The 15,806-nt window shown below is 38.3% G+C and overlaps 1 protein-coding gene across 1 annotated transcript; it reads right to left on the bottom strand.

The window, feature by feature from the left end:
- Positions 1–2,024: 2,024 nt before the first annotated feature.
- Positions 2,025–2,987, bottom strand: LOC129687699 (olfactory receptor 143-like). Its single transcript, XM_055622251.1, has one exon. It carries the CDS (start codon positions 2,985–2,987, stop codon positions 2,025–2,027), a length of 963 nt encoding a protein of 320 aa, XP_055478226.1.
- Between the last annotated feature and the right edge of the window lie 12,819 nt (positions 2,988–15,806).

Genomic DNA, 15,806 nt, shown 5'->3' with positions numbered 1-15,806 from the left:
CATTTACATTCCTGATAAACTGTCAGTTCACAACAGCAATGTCAATTGGGTTTAAAGAAAATCATGGGCAAAAGGTAATGTAATCCAGCTTTAAATATCTGAAAGAAAAAAAAAAAAGAACATTATTCCCCAAATATGTAGTATCACTAAAGGCGCATAGCTAAAAAAACAGAATAAAAAAAAAAAATCTTCACAATACTCTGAACAATTCTCAAAGTATTGATGACTTTACAGTCTTAAAATTTTTAATATCTAATTTATTTTTTAATGCAAGCACAAGTAATTAATACCCTTAAACATGAGATGGGTCTACAGAATTCTTTCAGAAAAGCAAAACAGAGATAAATTTACTTAGAAAACAATCAACTCCCTATGAGTTCTTGGATGGATAATATATATCAGTAAAGAAATAACTGTTGGTATTAATTTAAGGTTAAAAAAACAAAATATATTAGTTCCTGCTCATTTCCTCCAAGTTTGGTGTCTGAAGAGCATGTTGTCTTCAGCAATAGTGTCTTGCCTTCAAATTTTGAAGGCCAACTAAGGGCCACAGGAATAGTGCAGATAATTGGGGGAAAATCTCTTTGAATCTCTTGAACAGTAACTCAGAGGAAGGGCTCAGATACCTGGCACTGAACTGAGGACTAGGTCTAAGAGTATCTAAAGGTGTGATATATGCTGACAAGGGGAAAAACAGTCAATAGTCCTACCCAGCTGCAAAATCTGTGAATGACAATGACCACCATTTCAATATATCACTAAGGGCACAATGATGGCACTTTTGTCTTGGGAACAATCAATGGCTGTCTAAGTGTTTTAAGGCCTGCATAATAGGCAGGAATTGATGCCTGATACTGTAAACCTAGCCAACCACCCATCCATGGCTGGTCAAGTCATGGAACCTAGAGAATAACTTACTACTTTCCCAAACCAGGAAACTTTCTCGCTCCATTCAGAATATATATTCTTATACTTACTGATAAGTGTAGATCTCAACATCATTAAACACACTTCTTTCCCAAGTAGATCAGAACCATTACAGAAATCCACAGCTGATCAAAATGCAGAGAACAAATGGTCATGGGTTACCCATCCCCAGTGACTACATACATGCTATAACTCCTACACCTTAGGGTCAGAGGACATCAAGAATGAAGCCTGAAAAGACTGTAAGGACCTGAAGACCAGATGTCTGCTGTGAGATAGTGTCTTCTTTATACGACAGGACATTGTACCCATGAAATTTCAAAACATGCCTGCCTAAACCAGACCTGAACAACAGTAACAATAGCAACATTTGCTATGTGGATAGCATAGCAATGTGGATATCCACATTGCCAATGTGGATAGAGGAAATCTCGCAAGGTCTCACACCTAGATTTAGAGTTATTGGCAATTAACAGCTACCGAGTATAGAAGAACTCTGTCTTCTCCTGAGGTGAGCCTTGTTAGGTTATCTGATCCCAAATAGTCAGCCCTTAAAGTAAATAAATATAAGTAATACTAAATAAACTAAATAGGCTTTATTTGCACATATATGTATATATATTAATATGTGCATATATTAAATTAGAGATCATGAATTTGAGACAGGTGGTGGAACACAAGAGTAGGAGGGAGGAAATTTGGATACAAATGATGTATATATGGTACCAATATAAAATTTTCTAAATAAGTAAATAATAGTAAAAATATGAAAAGATATCCCAAGGTCCCTACCAAATCAAGGTACAGGAGTAAGTTGGAGCCACATTCACACACAAGACAATTCTCCAGGCATGAATAAGTCCACACAATTGTAACAACATTCTATGCAGAGAGATGAAAAAAAATGTGACTATAGTTCATGGAGAAAGAGGTAAAGACATTAGAGTAGAAATATTCCATTCCCTGTCTATACATATTATAAAAAGAAAAATGCAGAGAAGGAAAGTGCATCGTAGAAGGAAGCTGATAGGGAAGAGAAGTGAAGAGAAAGAGCCAAATAGGAGACATGGATGATGTTGACAACCTTGCTAGTTCACTTAGACTGTGATTTTCTTCAGTGTCCTCTTCAAAGCAAGTTTAACATCCTTGTTCCTGAGGCTGTAAATGAGGGGGTTCAGCAAAGGCAGCAAAAAAGTGTAAACTACTGAGAAGAATTTCCTCTGAACCACAGACTCTTCAGATGATGGTTTGATATGAGCAAGCAGACCAAAACCGTAGAACAGGGCAACAGTTGTTATGTGAGAACTACATGTGCTCATGGCTTTGGACCAACTCTTAGATGATGACAAATGAATAACATTAACAAGAATCAAAATATATGAAGATACAATAATGAGGCTAGATAGCACAACAACTACAGCCACAGAAACAGAACTCACAAGCTCATTGATATGGCTGCTACCACAGGAGAGCTCAAGGAGGGGAAAAGTATCACACATATAGTGGTTGATAACTTTTGCATCACAAAACCTGAGCGTAATTATACATCCTGTGTGGACAATAGCAGAAGAGAGCCCCATCAAATGTACAGCAAGCATTAGAAGACAGCAAGCCTTAGGAGACATGATGAGTGTGTACAGCAGGGGCTGACAGATGGCCACATACCGATCATAGGCCATGGCTGTCAGCACGTAGCACTCAGAATTAACAAAAAGGCAGAAAAAAAACATCTGGGTCATGCATCCTGTGAAGGATATGGTGTTAGTTTCTGAGACAAAGCCCATCAGCATTTTGGGGGTAAATACAAATGAATAGCAGAAGTCAATGAAGGACAAGTTGAAGATAAAAAAGTACATTGGTGTATGAAGATGTGAATTCAGACAGATGAGACACATTAGGCTCCAGTTTCCCACCACAGTGGCTATATAGTTGAGCAAGAACAGGGCAAACAAGGGCAACTGGAGCACAGGCTGGTCTGTCAGTCCCGCAAGAATGAACTCAGACTCTGAGGAGGAATTTTCCTTGGTCATTTGCTTCATGTGTGACATCTGTAGAAACATTAATCAGAACCAGGTGATTTTAACAAGGGAGCCTAAATCTTTTTTTTCTTTTTGCTTATTCTTTTTAAAAAATCTTTATTAATTACACTTTATTCACTTTGTATCCTCCCTGTGGTTCCCTCCCTCCTCCCATCCCAATCCCTCCCTTCTTCCCCCCCTCTGCATGCATGCCCCTCCCCAAGTCCACTGATAGGGGCATCTTAACCCCAGAGAAAGGGTTGACGTATATTGGTTCCGATCTCAGGGTTGTCTAAAGAAACACAGCAAGGCATTCAAAGAACATGACTACCACTTTCTCTCTATGGCTCACCCACAGTGACTGACTTTGCCCTAAGATAATGCTGAGAAAAATGGCGCTGAACATTTCCCCATTCTTTGCCCTCCACTAATGATTTGAGCTAAAAAAAAACCAATCCAGATCCTATGATTTATATTGCTTTGTATTTCAAGGGAAATTACCAAACATGGGTGATTCAGGGCTTACCTTTTTTCTGGATGCTTCAGTGCTGTTGAATCATCTGAGTCTGATGATAAGTGAGTTAACACGCATCAGAATATATCCAACTCTGACCTTCTAAAACAGGTACACTGGGGACAGTGACACAATTTCTATTTAAGAATTTAGCTAGATTTTTCTTCTTACCTACTTGAAGGGGGAACAAAACATGCATGAAGTTACAAAGATCACCTAATTCAAATTACATACTATCTTTTGGACAAGCACAAAAAAGTTATTCTCACCTTTATGACTTCCTCCCATATTGCAGGAACCCCTTAACGGTAGAAATTTCTGAGCCTATTTACAAAAGATACCAGAAACTTAACATTGGATCTTTGGGGACTGGAAGGTCTACCCAATTTATAGTTTACCTCCAGGAGTACCTGGTTCCTAGGGCAGAGATCTATGTGGTCCTTTGTGAATTTTTCCATTATGTAAGAACAAATCTAATAAAGAACAAATCTAAGAAAAGCTAAGGATATAATGACTTGCCATTTCCTAAAATCCTCTGGGACTTCATTAATAAATATATAATACCTTAATTTTCAACAGAAATTTTGTGAAGAATAGATTTAAAAAATAAAGCACTTTAAGTCCTTCTGAGCTTTAATCCATGTTGTGATATTTCTTACTATGAAGGTGTAAGAAGTGACGTAACTTACCTGATCTTTATTTGTATTTGTAACTCCATATTCTACTGTGCATCTGAAATAAGGTTCATAAAAGATAGTTTGGACTTGAGGTTTTTTTTATGCAAGGTGATAGATATTGATAGATTTTGTTTCTTCTACATGCTGACACTCTGTTAGACCAGCATCGTTTGTTGAAGATGGAATCTTTTTTGGCTTATTTGTCAAAAATTTGGTGTTCATAGGTGTGTAGATTCACTACAATTAGATTCCATTGATCAAACTGTCTGGTTTTAATGCCAATACCATGCAGTTTTTATTAGTATTCTTCTGTAGTGCAGCTTGAAATCAGGGATGGTGATACCTTCAAACGTTCTTTTATTGTATAGAATTGTTTTAGCTGTCTTGAGTTTTTCATTTTTTTATGTGAAGTTAAGGATTGCTCTTTCAAAGTTTGTAAAGAATTGTGTTGGAATTTTGGTGGGAATTGCATTGAATCTGGAGACTGATTTTGGTAATATGGCCATGTTTACTATGTTAATTCTACTGATCCATGAGATGGGAGATCCTTCCATCACTAATATCTTCTTCAATTTCTTTCTTCAAAGACTGGAAGTTCTTGTCATACAGTTGTTTCACTTGCTTGGTTAGAGTTACACCAAGATATTTTATATTATTTGTGATTATTGTGAATGGTGTTGTTTCCCTAATTTCTTTTTCATCCCATTTGTTGCTTGTATAAAGGAAGGCTACAGATTTTTTGAGACAATTTTTTACCTACCCAGTTTGCTGAACGTGTTTATCAGCTTAGGAGTATAGATCAAAGACATCAACATAAAACCAGACACGCTAAATTCAATAGAAGAGAAATTGAGGAAAAGCCTTTAACTCATTATTACAAGAGACAACTTCTGAACAGAACACCAGCAACTCAGGCACTAAGATCAACAACCAATAAAGGGGACCTCATGAAACTGAAAAAATTCCGCAAGGCAAAAGACACTGTCAATAGGACAAAACAGTAGCCTACAGGATGGCAAAAGATATATATATATATATATTCAAGAAATGAAACACCAACAAACCAAACAATCCAGTTAAAAAATTAGGTACAGAGCTAAACAGAGAATTTTCAACAAAGGTATCTCTAATGGCCAAGAAGCGCTTGAATAAATGTTCACTGCCCTTGGTTACTGGGGAAATGCAAATTAAAAGAAATTTGAGATACCATCTAACACCCATCAGAATAGCTAAAGTCAAAAACTCAAGTGACAGCACATGCTGGTGAGGATATGGAGCAAGGGGATTCCTCCTCCATTGCTGGTGGGAGTGCAAACTTGTACAACCATTGTGAAAACCAATCTGCAGGTTTCTCAGAAAATTAGGAATAGATCTATGTTAAAAACCAGCTTTACCTAGAACCCTGACAATGAAGCCACTTCTGATGAGAACTGATAGACCAAGATCAGAAAGAAGGAGAGGAGGACCTCCCCAGTCAGTGGACATGGGGAGGGGCATGCATGCAGAAAGAAGGGGGAAGGGTGAGGCCAGGAGGAAAGGAGGGAGGGGCTTATGGGGGGATACAAATGAATAAAGTGTAATTAATAAAAGTTATATATAAATATATATATATATATATATATATATATATATATATATTTACCACTCTGGTCATATATTCAAAAGATGCTCCATCATACCACAAGGACATTTGCTCAACTATGTTCATAGCAGCTTTATTCATGGTAGCCAGAAACTAGAAACAAACTAGATGTCCCTCAATCTAAGAATGGATAACGAAATTGTGATACATTTGGATAACATAATACTATTAAGTTATTAAAAATAAACATATCATGCAATTTTCAGGCAAATGCATGGAACTCGAAAAGATCCTGAGTGAGGTAACTCTGACCCAGAAAGACATTCATGGTATGTACATACTTGTAAGTGGTTATTAGCCATAAGGTACTGGATAACCATGCTATAATCCACAGACCCAAAGAAACCACAGAGGGCCCAAGAAGGGATGTTTGAATCTCACTCAAAAGAGGAAATAAAATAGTCATCTGAAGTAGATGGAAGGAAGGATATGGGTGGGAGATGAAGTGGGGAGGATAACAGGGGTGAGGATCAGGTGAGGGGAGACTAGGGTTAGGAGAGGGAGGTCTGGGAGAGAGAACAGAAACCTGTGATGGGGCATCTCTGAGACAGGGGAAGCTCCAGAGAGTCTCTGGTAGTGACCCTACCTGAGACTCTTAGCACTAGGGGATATGGAGCTTGAAGTCTAAGTCTGCACTTTGTATAGCCAGGTGAGACTTCCAGTGGAGGGAGGGAGACACAAACCCACACATAAAACCTTTGCCCCAAAATGTGTCTCACCTACAATGAGTGTAGGGATGAAGTTGTAGCAGAAATTGAGAGAACAGCAAGCCAATGACTGGCCCAATATGAGACCCACCCCATGGGAGACACTATTAATGATCCTCTGCTATGCTTGCAGACAGCAACCTAGACTGTCTTCTGAGAGACTTCATCCAGTAGCTGATGGAAACAGAGACCCACAGCCAAACAGTAGGCAGCTCATTCAGGATGATCTTTTTCAGTTCCTACCATTTACCTACAAATTTCATGATTTCCTTGCTTTTTATTGCTGAGTAGCATTCCCTTGTGTAGATGTACCATACTTTCTGTACCCTTTTCTCACTTGAGGCACATCTCAGTTGTTTCCAGCTTCTGGCTATCACAGATAAAGCTGCTACAAACATGGTTGAGCAAATATCCTTATTGTGTACTTGAGCCTCTTTTGGATATATGCCTAGAAGTGGTATAGCTGGATCTTGAATCTCTATTCCTAGTTGTCTGAGAAAGCGCAAGATTGATTTCCAGAGTAATTGTACAAGTTTACATTCCCACCAGCAGTGGAGGAGGGTTCCCCTTCCTCCACAACCTCTCCAGCATGTGTTGTCACTTGAGATTTTGATCTTAGCCATTCTAATGGGTGTAAGGTGAAATCTCATGATCATTTTGATTTGCATTTCCCTGATGACTAATGACATTGAACATTTCTTTAAGTGTTTCTCTGCCATTCAATGTTCCTCTATTGAGAATTCTCTGTTTAGTTCTGTTTCCCATTTTTTAATTGGATTGAATGATTTGTTGCTTGTTAACTTCTTTAGTTCTTTATATATACTGGATATTAGCCCCCTGTCAGATATAGGTTTGGCGAAGATCCTTTCCCAATCTGTGGGTAGTCATTTAGTTCTAACAACAGTGTCCTTTGCTTTACAGAAGCTTTTCAGGTATATACTCTCTCATATAGACATATAATATAGGATAAACCTACTAAAATCTGTACCCCTAAAGAAACTAATCGAAAGGGGAAACTCTGGCTAAAATGCTCAATCCCCATCCAGAAAGGCGAAGAGGATGGACATCAGAAGAAAGAGAAATGAGGGAACAAGTTAGGAGCCTCCCACAGAGGGCCTCTGGAAGGCTCTGCCCTGCAGACTGTCAATGCAGATGCTGAGACTTATGGCTAAACTTTGAGGAGATTGCAGGGAATCTTATGAAAGAAGTGGGAGTTAGTAAGACCCGGAGGGGACAGGAGCTCCACAAGAAGAGCAACAGATCCAAAAAATCTGGGCACATGGGTCTTCCCTGAGACAGATAGTCCAACCAAGTAGCATGCATGGAGATAACCTAGAACCCCTGCACAGATGTAGCCCATGACAGTTCAGTCTCCTAGTGGGTTCCATAGTAATGGGAACAGGGACTGCCTCTGACATGAACTGATTGGCCTGCTCTTTGATCACCTCCCCCTGAGGGGGGAACAGCCTTACCAGGCCACAGAGGAAGACAATGCGGACACTCCTGATGAGACCTAACAGACTAGGATCAGAAGGAAGGGAATGAAGACCTCCCCCACCAGTGGACTTGGGGAGAGGCATGCTTGGAGAAGGAAGAAGAAGGGAGGGATTGGGGGGGAGGAGGGGGGAGGAGAGAGGGAACTACACGGGGATACAAATAAATAAAGTGTAATTAATAAAAAAATTAAAATAAAAAATGCAAAATGCAAAAAAAAAGAAACAGACAAAAAACAAAACAACAACAAAAAATAAAACCAATAGGCAGCTCAGGAGTTTTGTGAAATGGTGGGAGGAAGGATTGAGGAAGACAAGTAGCGTGGGCCCACAGGGGCTCACAGAGACTGAACCATCAACCAAAGAGCAAGCATGGGCTTGACCTGGACCCCCTGCACTGATGTAGCAGATGTCAAGCTTCCTCATCATGTGAGTTCCCTAACAATGGGAGTAGAGATTCTAGGTTGTCTGCTTCTGCATCCTTTCCCCTTAGCTGGGCTGCCTTATCTGGTCTCAATGCCAGGATGGGTTGGTACATCTTGTGGCCTTGGGGCCTCCCATTCTCTAAGAAGGAGAGGGGGGAGAAGGTGAGAAGTGAGGGTGAGACTGGGAGGAGAAGAGGGAGGGGGCTGGGATCAGGCTGCAAAATGCTTAATCATAAAAACAAATAAATAAGATAGATTGGCACTCACATCAGTCTTCCTCTAAATTTCAAGCAAAATTGCTCTAACTTTATGCTATGAAAAGGCAACCTCCTCAAGAAATGCTGTTGGAAAAGCCAGATATCTACATATAGAAAATGAAAAGCAGATTCCCATCTATTATTCTGTTCAAAAGTCAATTCAAAACTCTCAAAACTCCTTAAAATAAGACCTAAAAATGAAATTCATAGAGGAAAATATCAGGAATATGCTTCAAGACCTGGACACAGGCAATAACATTCTGAATAAAACTCCAATAGCACAGAAAATAATTGAAATAATGAATGCAGTTACATAAAACCTAAAAGCTACTTCACAAATAAACAACTAATGGAGTAAAGACGTAACACTCAGAATAGAAGAAAAATATCTGCCAGCTGTTCAAGTGACAATGTATAAATATCAGAACACAAAAGCCTAAAAGTCAAGGAATAATAAGTCAATCAGTAAATGGGCAAATGAAGGTTGGGAGTGAAGCACACTGAAAGAATGCTTGTCTAGCATGCACAGGACCCTTATTTTGATTCCCCCTTTTTTGACAAAACAAAAATTAAACAAACAAAATAACTAAATGAGCAAATGTATTGAATAACTGCTCCTCAAAAATTGCAAATAGCTAATAAATATATGGAAAATATCCTCTATTTTGAGCCACCAGGAAAAATGCAAATCAAAACTACATTGAAGCCATACATGAAATCTCAAGCCTGTAATCCTTGTACTTGTGATGTGGAATCAGGTGGATTTCTACAAATTTAGTGACAGCTGGACAACAACTGGTTCTTGTGGTGGTGGTAGTAGGAAGAAAAAACAAAGAGAATTTGTGTGTGTGTGTGTGAAAACACACTGGTATTCTATCTTACTCCATTCAGAATGTCTAAATAACAACTGGCTAGGATATTCAGAGAAAGGAACCCTCATACAGAACTAGTGGAAAGGTAAAGGAGTTCAGACACTATGGAAATGAGTACGGAGGTTCCTCCAGAACAGCTTAAAATAGAGCCTTCAAATGATCCTGTTTGTCGCTTTTGGAGTCCAGTAGCTGTAACTGCGCACCCATGTTTACTCAAAAATTCTTCTTTGTAGCTGAGTTATAGAACCATTCTCTCATTCTAAATTATCATAAAAAGTAAATGAAATTTCTAATTGTTCTAGATCTTTCTCAGTGTTAGAAAATTCGGGTGTCAAGATTTTACTTTCAAGTTTAGTCATCCTGATGGATGTAATATATTTATAATTTTTTAATTTCAAATAAGGTTTCCTTTTTCAAATGCTGATGTTCCACCCCCTATTTTCTTTGGTGACAATGGATATTCAATTTTTTCCTGTGTCTTACTGCTTTATTTCTTTGTAATTGAGTGTGTTTAGTGTTATTTTCTTATTGTACATAGCAGTTTCTCATGAGATATATATATTTTAAAAAATACTTTATGTTATGGTGTGGTTTGCTTTATGTTTCTTTATTGACATAAAACAGAAAAAATATTATATAAAGATATAATCAGATAAAAATTAAGGTATTAATCTCTTCATATGGAAACTTTTGTTCCCTGAGATCTGTGAAATATTGGAGGAAAAAAAAAACTGTATTTCCATTTCCAGCCAAGATGACCAAACTTGACTCTTCATTTGTGTGCTTGATAACTCAATATCCTAATGAGTGATTTCAATTTAAACACATGGCAAATTTTATGTCAAAGTACCTAAACCATTATGCAAAACAGTAAGAAAGTTTAATTCATAACAAGGAAAAAAACTGATGAATTTGAAATGTATTTATATTTTAAGTGAACAGACAAAAGCACAAAGAACAATTATAGTGTATGAAAATCATACCATTTAAACAAGAACTCAAGCTCCAGATGTGAGATTCCACTATATGAGCTATTGGCCAGAGAGTACCAGAACCCTCCCAAATAATACAGAAAATCAGCATTGCTCTTGGTTGCCCACCAGAGGTAGATAGTAGACTTCCAATGTTAAATGCATGATACACTTTGGACACATGGTACAGAAATCAAGTTGGAACTGAGCTTGAGGATCCCTCCTTGCTGATTATCATTCATAGTGACAGAAAATGCAACACAGGCTTTTGCAAGAGAAAATTTATCAAATTTCACTTAGCTATAGATTGTGTGTGCTATAATATTCACATTCCAGGAAAGAGACATTCCCTAAAACAATAATTCTACAACCATTTGAGGGATGAACTTTCCTTGGATCATGTAATATATCCAAGTAAACTATATTCTTAATTACTAATGAAACTGTGTACCTACTTCTAGAGTATAACTGCATCATGCTTTGTGTTTATACACATGATAGAAACATATTTTATTCGTTTATTCGGTATTTCAAGCATAATCTTACTATACGGCTCAGGTAGTCTGCAAATTCAAGATCCTTGTACTCCTCCTTCTCTAGCACTGGGATTACAAACCTACTTTTCCTTTAAGGATTATTAGCAATGTTCTTGTTCACATTTTCTTTCCGTTGTTGCTTCTTTGATTTTGTTTGTTTGTTGCTGTTCACATTGTTTTGCTTCTGACATAAGGAATCTCTACATCATCTAGACTGGCCTGCAATTCAGCATGTATGTCAGAATGGCCTGCAAGTTGTGATCCTCCTGCCTCATTTTCTTTCATTTTTATATTTTGTATGTACCATATAGTTCAGTGGGGGGGGGTGAGTGTGTGTGTGTGTGTGTGTCTGCATGTTTAGCACTTCAGTTGGTAGCATGAACCTAGAGATCAGGACATATGAGGTAGACAACAGTATCACGCAATAGCTAACTTTGTTCAGAGCATCGGGCAATTTATACTCCGAGGGTTAAGAAGGATCAAGTGAGTAAGGTGCTCACTCACGAGGACAAGCCACACGCGGCAAAAACAGGTTTTTCCCATACAGATATATAACTAACAAGAGCTGAGGTGAACTCACTCCTATCTGCTGTACCTGGAAGGAGCATCCAAGCACATTCAAAAACAGTTCCATGTTTTTGGAGAAACTGAGGTCACAAGACTTTTGTCTTTTTTCTTGGAGTTTCCTCACAAGCACTCAGAATTCCCCTCCCTTAACCTTATTATCTCTCTCTCTCTCTCTCTCTCTTTCTTTGTTTTTTCAAGACAGTGTTTCTCTGTGTACCCTTGACTGTCCTGATCTCACTTTGTAGACCAGCAGTCATTGGCCTCAAACTCTCAGAGATCCACATGCCTTTGCCTCCCTGAGTGCTGGGATTAAAGACATACACCACCACACCCAGCTCTCAATTTTATTCTTGCCCTGTGTTCTGGTGTGTGTTTGTGTGTGTGTTCATGATTATTTATTCATAGATGGGTAAACATAAAGCATAGAAAGTGACATAACCTCTAGTGAAAAGAGCTAAAAACCAAACAAGAATTTTAGTAACAAAATATTCTATTTACATAAGGCAGAATATAAAGACATAAATCAAGAGAAGGGACATTTTAAAAATGTAAATGTATTCTTTAATGAATAATTTTTCACAGCATTGCAATGCTAATTTAAAACATTATCCAGTATTTTTAGGTAACCTTAGAGGGAAATAAAATGCAACCTAAATAATGGCTATTGAACAAAAAAGAATGCTGAATTCATAAGCCTGCAGAGTTTTTGTCTGATCTGCTTATCACTGCTAGGTGATTATTCTGTTTTACATCTCTCATTATGGAGAATTAACAACCTTTTTCTAAGTTATCTCTCCAAGAATATACAGCAACCAACTTTCAGAAGATGGAGATAAAATTTCCTTCCAGAAAAAGAAATGAGAGAGAGAGAGAGAAGGAAATTTCTGACTGTTACAAATCTGAGGCATGTATACCAACAATCCCCTTACATTGAGAGTTCCCTAAGGTTGAGACAGTGACACGTACAGCACAGTGCACAGTCCTTAAGCTTCCTCCAGACTGGCTCTATGACATAGGAAATAAAACGAGGCAAACTTGAAGTCCGTGCTGTCTACTGTATTGTGAATGATCACGTTGTTTAATGAACACTATGTGAACATAACTAAGCAGTGGCAGACACAGCTGTGAACTTGCAAATACGATAAATTCTCAAGCTTTTAAACATAAATTCTGGCAACTGTGAACAGATATTGCAGAGTCTCTTTTGCTATACAAAATATATCAACTCAAGACTGTTTTACAGCAGTTTTACAAATGGCATTGTTCATAGTTATAAGATAGGTGTTATGACAAAGATAGAAAGGAAGGCAAGAAACAACAGAGGGAAAAATCAAAAGTGGGAAAGAAAGAAAGGAAGTGAGGGGAGGAGAGAGTGAAATAGACTCCATGTTAGTCTTATATTTAGATTTTTACTTTGGTGTTTGGGTTCATATCTCTAAATTATTTGTAACCACCATCAATGAGAATTTGCATATGTAAATTATATCCAAATGGTGTAAATTTTTGGAGGCAGTGTGATATTGTTAATGGAGATAAACATTGTGAAGTATTTAAATCTTGCAAAGAAACTTACCTATTTCTGTACATATGGACTGAGATTATTTTTAAAATCTACTGCATCAGACAGGAGCCTTCCACAGGGGACCTCTGAAAGACTCTACCCATCAGGGTATCCAAGGAGATACTGAGACTCATAACCAAACTTTTGGCAGAATGAGGGAAATGTTATGGAAGAAGAGGGAGATAGAACGACCTGAAAGGGACAGGACTTCCACAAGGAGACTAACAAAGCTAAAAATCCTGGGCCCAGGGGTACCTGCAGAGACCAATACTCCAACCAAGGACCATGCATGAAGAGGACATAGAAACCCTGTTCAGAGGAAGCCCATAGGCTACTCAGTTTTGAGGTGGGTTCCCTAGTATGGGGAACAGGGGCTGTCTCTGACATGAACTCAGTGGCTGGCTCTTTGATCACCTCCCCCTGGGGGGTGTGTGCAAGCTTGCCAGGTCAGAGGAAGATGATGCAGACAGCACTGATGAGACTTGATAGGCTTGGGTCAGATAGAAGGAGAGGAGGTCCTCCCCTATCAGTGGACTAGGGAAGGAGCATAGGGAGAGAAGAAGGAGGGTTCTACAGCCAGGATACAAAGTGAATAAATTGTAATGAAATGAATAAACAAACAAAAACACAAACAAAGAAGAAATCTACTCTATCAGACACTTAAGTACACAAAAAGAATTATTGACCAGAGTTGCCCAGTTTACAATACAATAAAATGTATTCTCAAATAAACTGTACATTTTGACCAAGGCCTCTGATGTTTCCTTCTAAGGACCTCTTCTTTACTCTGGTAACCACCATTCTTCCCTTATTCTAGAAATGTTCAAAGGGCACAAAAAGACAAGCTTCATGGAACTACATTCCTAGACGTGACCCAACACAAGGACATCGTTTTTTTTGTTGTTGTTGTTGTTGTTGTTATTGTTTTTTGTTTTTTTTTTAATTTTATTTTTCTTTTTAGTTACATTTTGTTAACTCTGTGTCCCAGCTGTATCCCGCTCCCTCATTCCCTCCCCAACCCCACACTCCCTCCCTGGTCTCCTCCCTGCCCCTTTCCAAGTCCACTGATAGGGGAGGACCTCCTCCCCTTTCATTTGACCCTGTTTTATCAGGTATCTTCAGGGCTGGCTGCAAAGTCCTCCTCTGTGGCCTAACAGACTGCTCCTCGTTTTAAATATTGTTTAAAACCACTTAAAACACTGAACTTGAATCACACTTAACCAACATTTACTCTTTCAGCACATTGGAATTTGGACATTTTAAAATCAATTTCAACTATTTCTGGACATTCATAGACACAAAACCCACCTGGTTAGCAGACAACTTCAATGTAGGAATATCCACAGTGCAGATATTTCTGAGACTACCAAATGACTATATCAGCTAGAAAGGAACAGAAGTATCTATCTAGAAAGAAAAAGTTAGTCTTTCTGTCTTCAGAGGTAGCCTTTAAAACTACTGACCCGGCAGCTCACTACCATCACATGAGGCTGATGATCCTTGAGCTCCTGAATCAAGCACAGACATCTTCCATGACCACCACAGCTACTGGCCAGGTATAGTATGAGCCTTTGCTTAGGCTGTTGTAATAGAGTAGGTGATGCTGTTTTAGTCTATTATTCTTTTTTTAATATAATTTTTATTTTTTATATTAATTACAGGTTATTTACTTTGTATCCCAGCTGTAACCCCCTCCCACATTCCCTCCCAATTCCACCCTTCCTTCCTGCCCCACTCTAAGTCCACTGATAGGGGAGGTCCTCCTCCCCTTCCATCTGACCCTAGTTAATCAGATCTCCTCAGGACCGGCTGCAATGTCCTCCTCTGTGGCCTAGCAAGACTGCTCCTCCCTCGGGGGGGGGGGGGGTCAAAGAGCCCACCACTGAGTTCCCCTTACTAGGGAAAACCCATATTATTCTTGCTCCTGGCACATCGGACCTCATTACTCTTAACCCCATGGCACTTTTTTTCTAGGCAACAATCTGCCAAAGCAAACAACGTGAAATGCCAACTATGCCAGGTAACATATGACTGGCCTAGGCCCAATACTACATCATCTAAGATGCATGCTGTTTCTGCAATGCTCTGTTCAGGTGCTTCTTTATGAACTAGAAAAGGGTAATAACCTTAGAGAGAAATATTTGAAACTTTTGATGAATGCAGCAAATCCAGAATACATGAAAATCTCAATTACTTGGGGAGATGGAATTAATTAGGTGGGTAAACAAGCACCATTCATTGGCATGAACATGTCGTTTCTGAGAATTTTTAGTTACATTTTAGTTTGACAGCTCAACATATGGATATTGCCTTTATGTTGATGATACTGAATTTTCATGAGTTGATGTAATGGTCCATTTGTATGAAAGAGAATCAATATCAAACTAATATATGTTAATATAAAATTATAGGATCATAACTTTCCTAATTCAAGTTATACATTTGAGGAACCTATGATGTCAGAATACTATAAGCCATATGTGCATATTCTATATGTATATAATTTAATAAATACATATACAATAACACCAAACCTTCAGTAATTAGAGAATAGGCTTATATTAGCTAGCATTATATTTATACTGCTTTAAAAAATCATTGACCAATATCTGAAGAATAAATATTATTAAAATATGTTT

Source organism: Psammomys obesus, unplaced genomic scaffold (assembly GCF_907164565.1).
Source record: "Psammomys obesus unplaced genomic scaffold, mPsaObe1.curated_primary_1811, whole genome shotgun sequence".
NCBI classification, from domain to species: Eukaryota; Metazoa; Chordata; class Mammalia; order Rodentia; family Muridae; genus Psammomys; species Psammomys obesus.
Note: the sequence above shows the minus strand (reverse complement) of the source record. Positions and strands in the feature narration are given on the sequence as shown.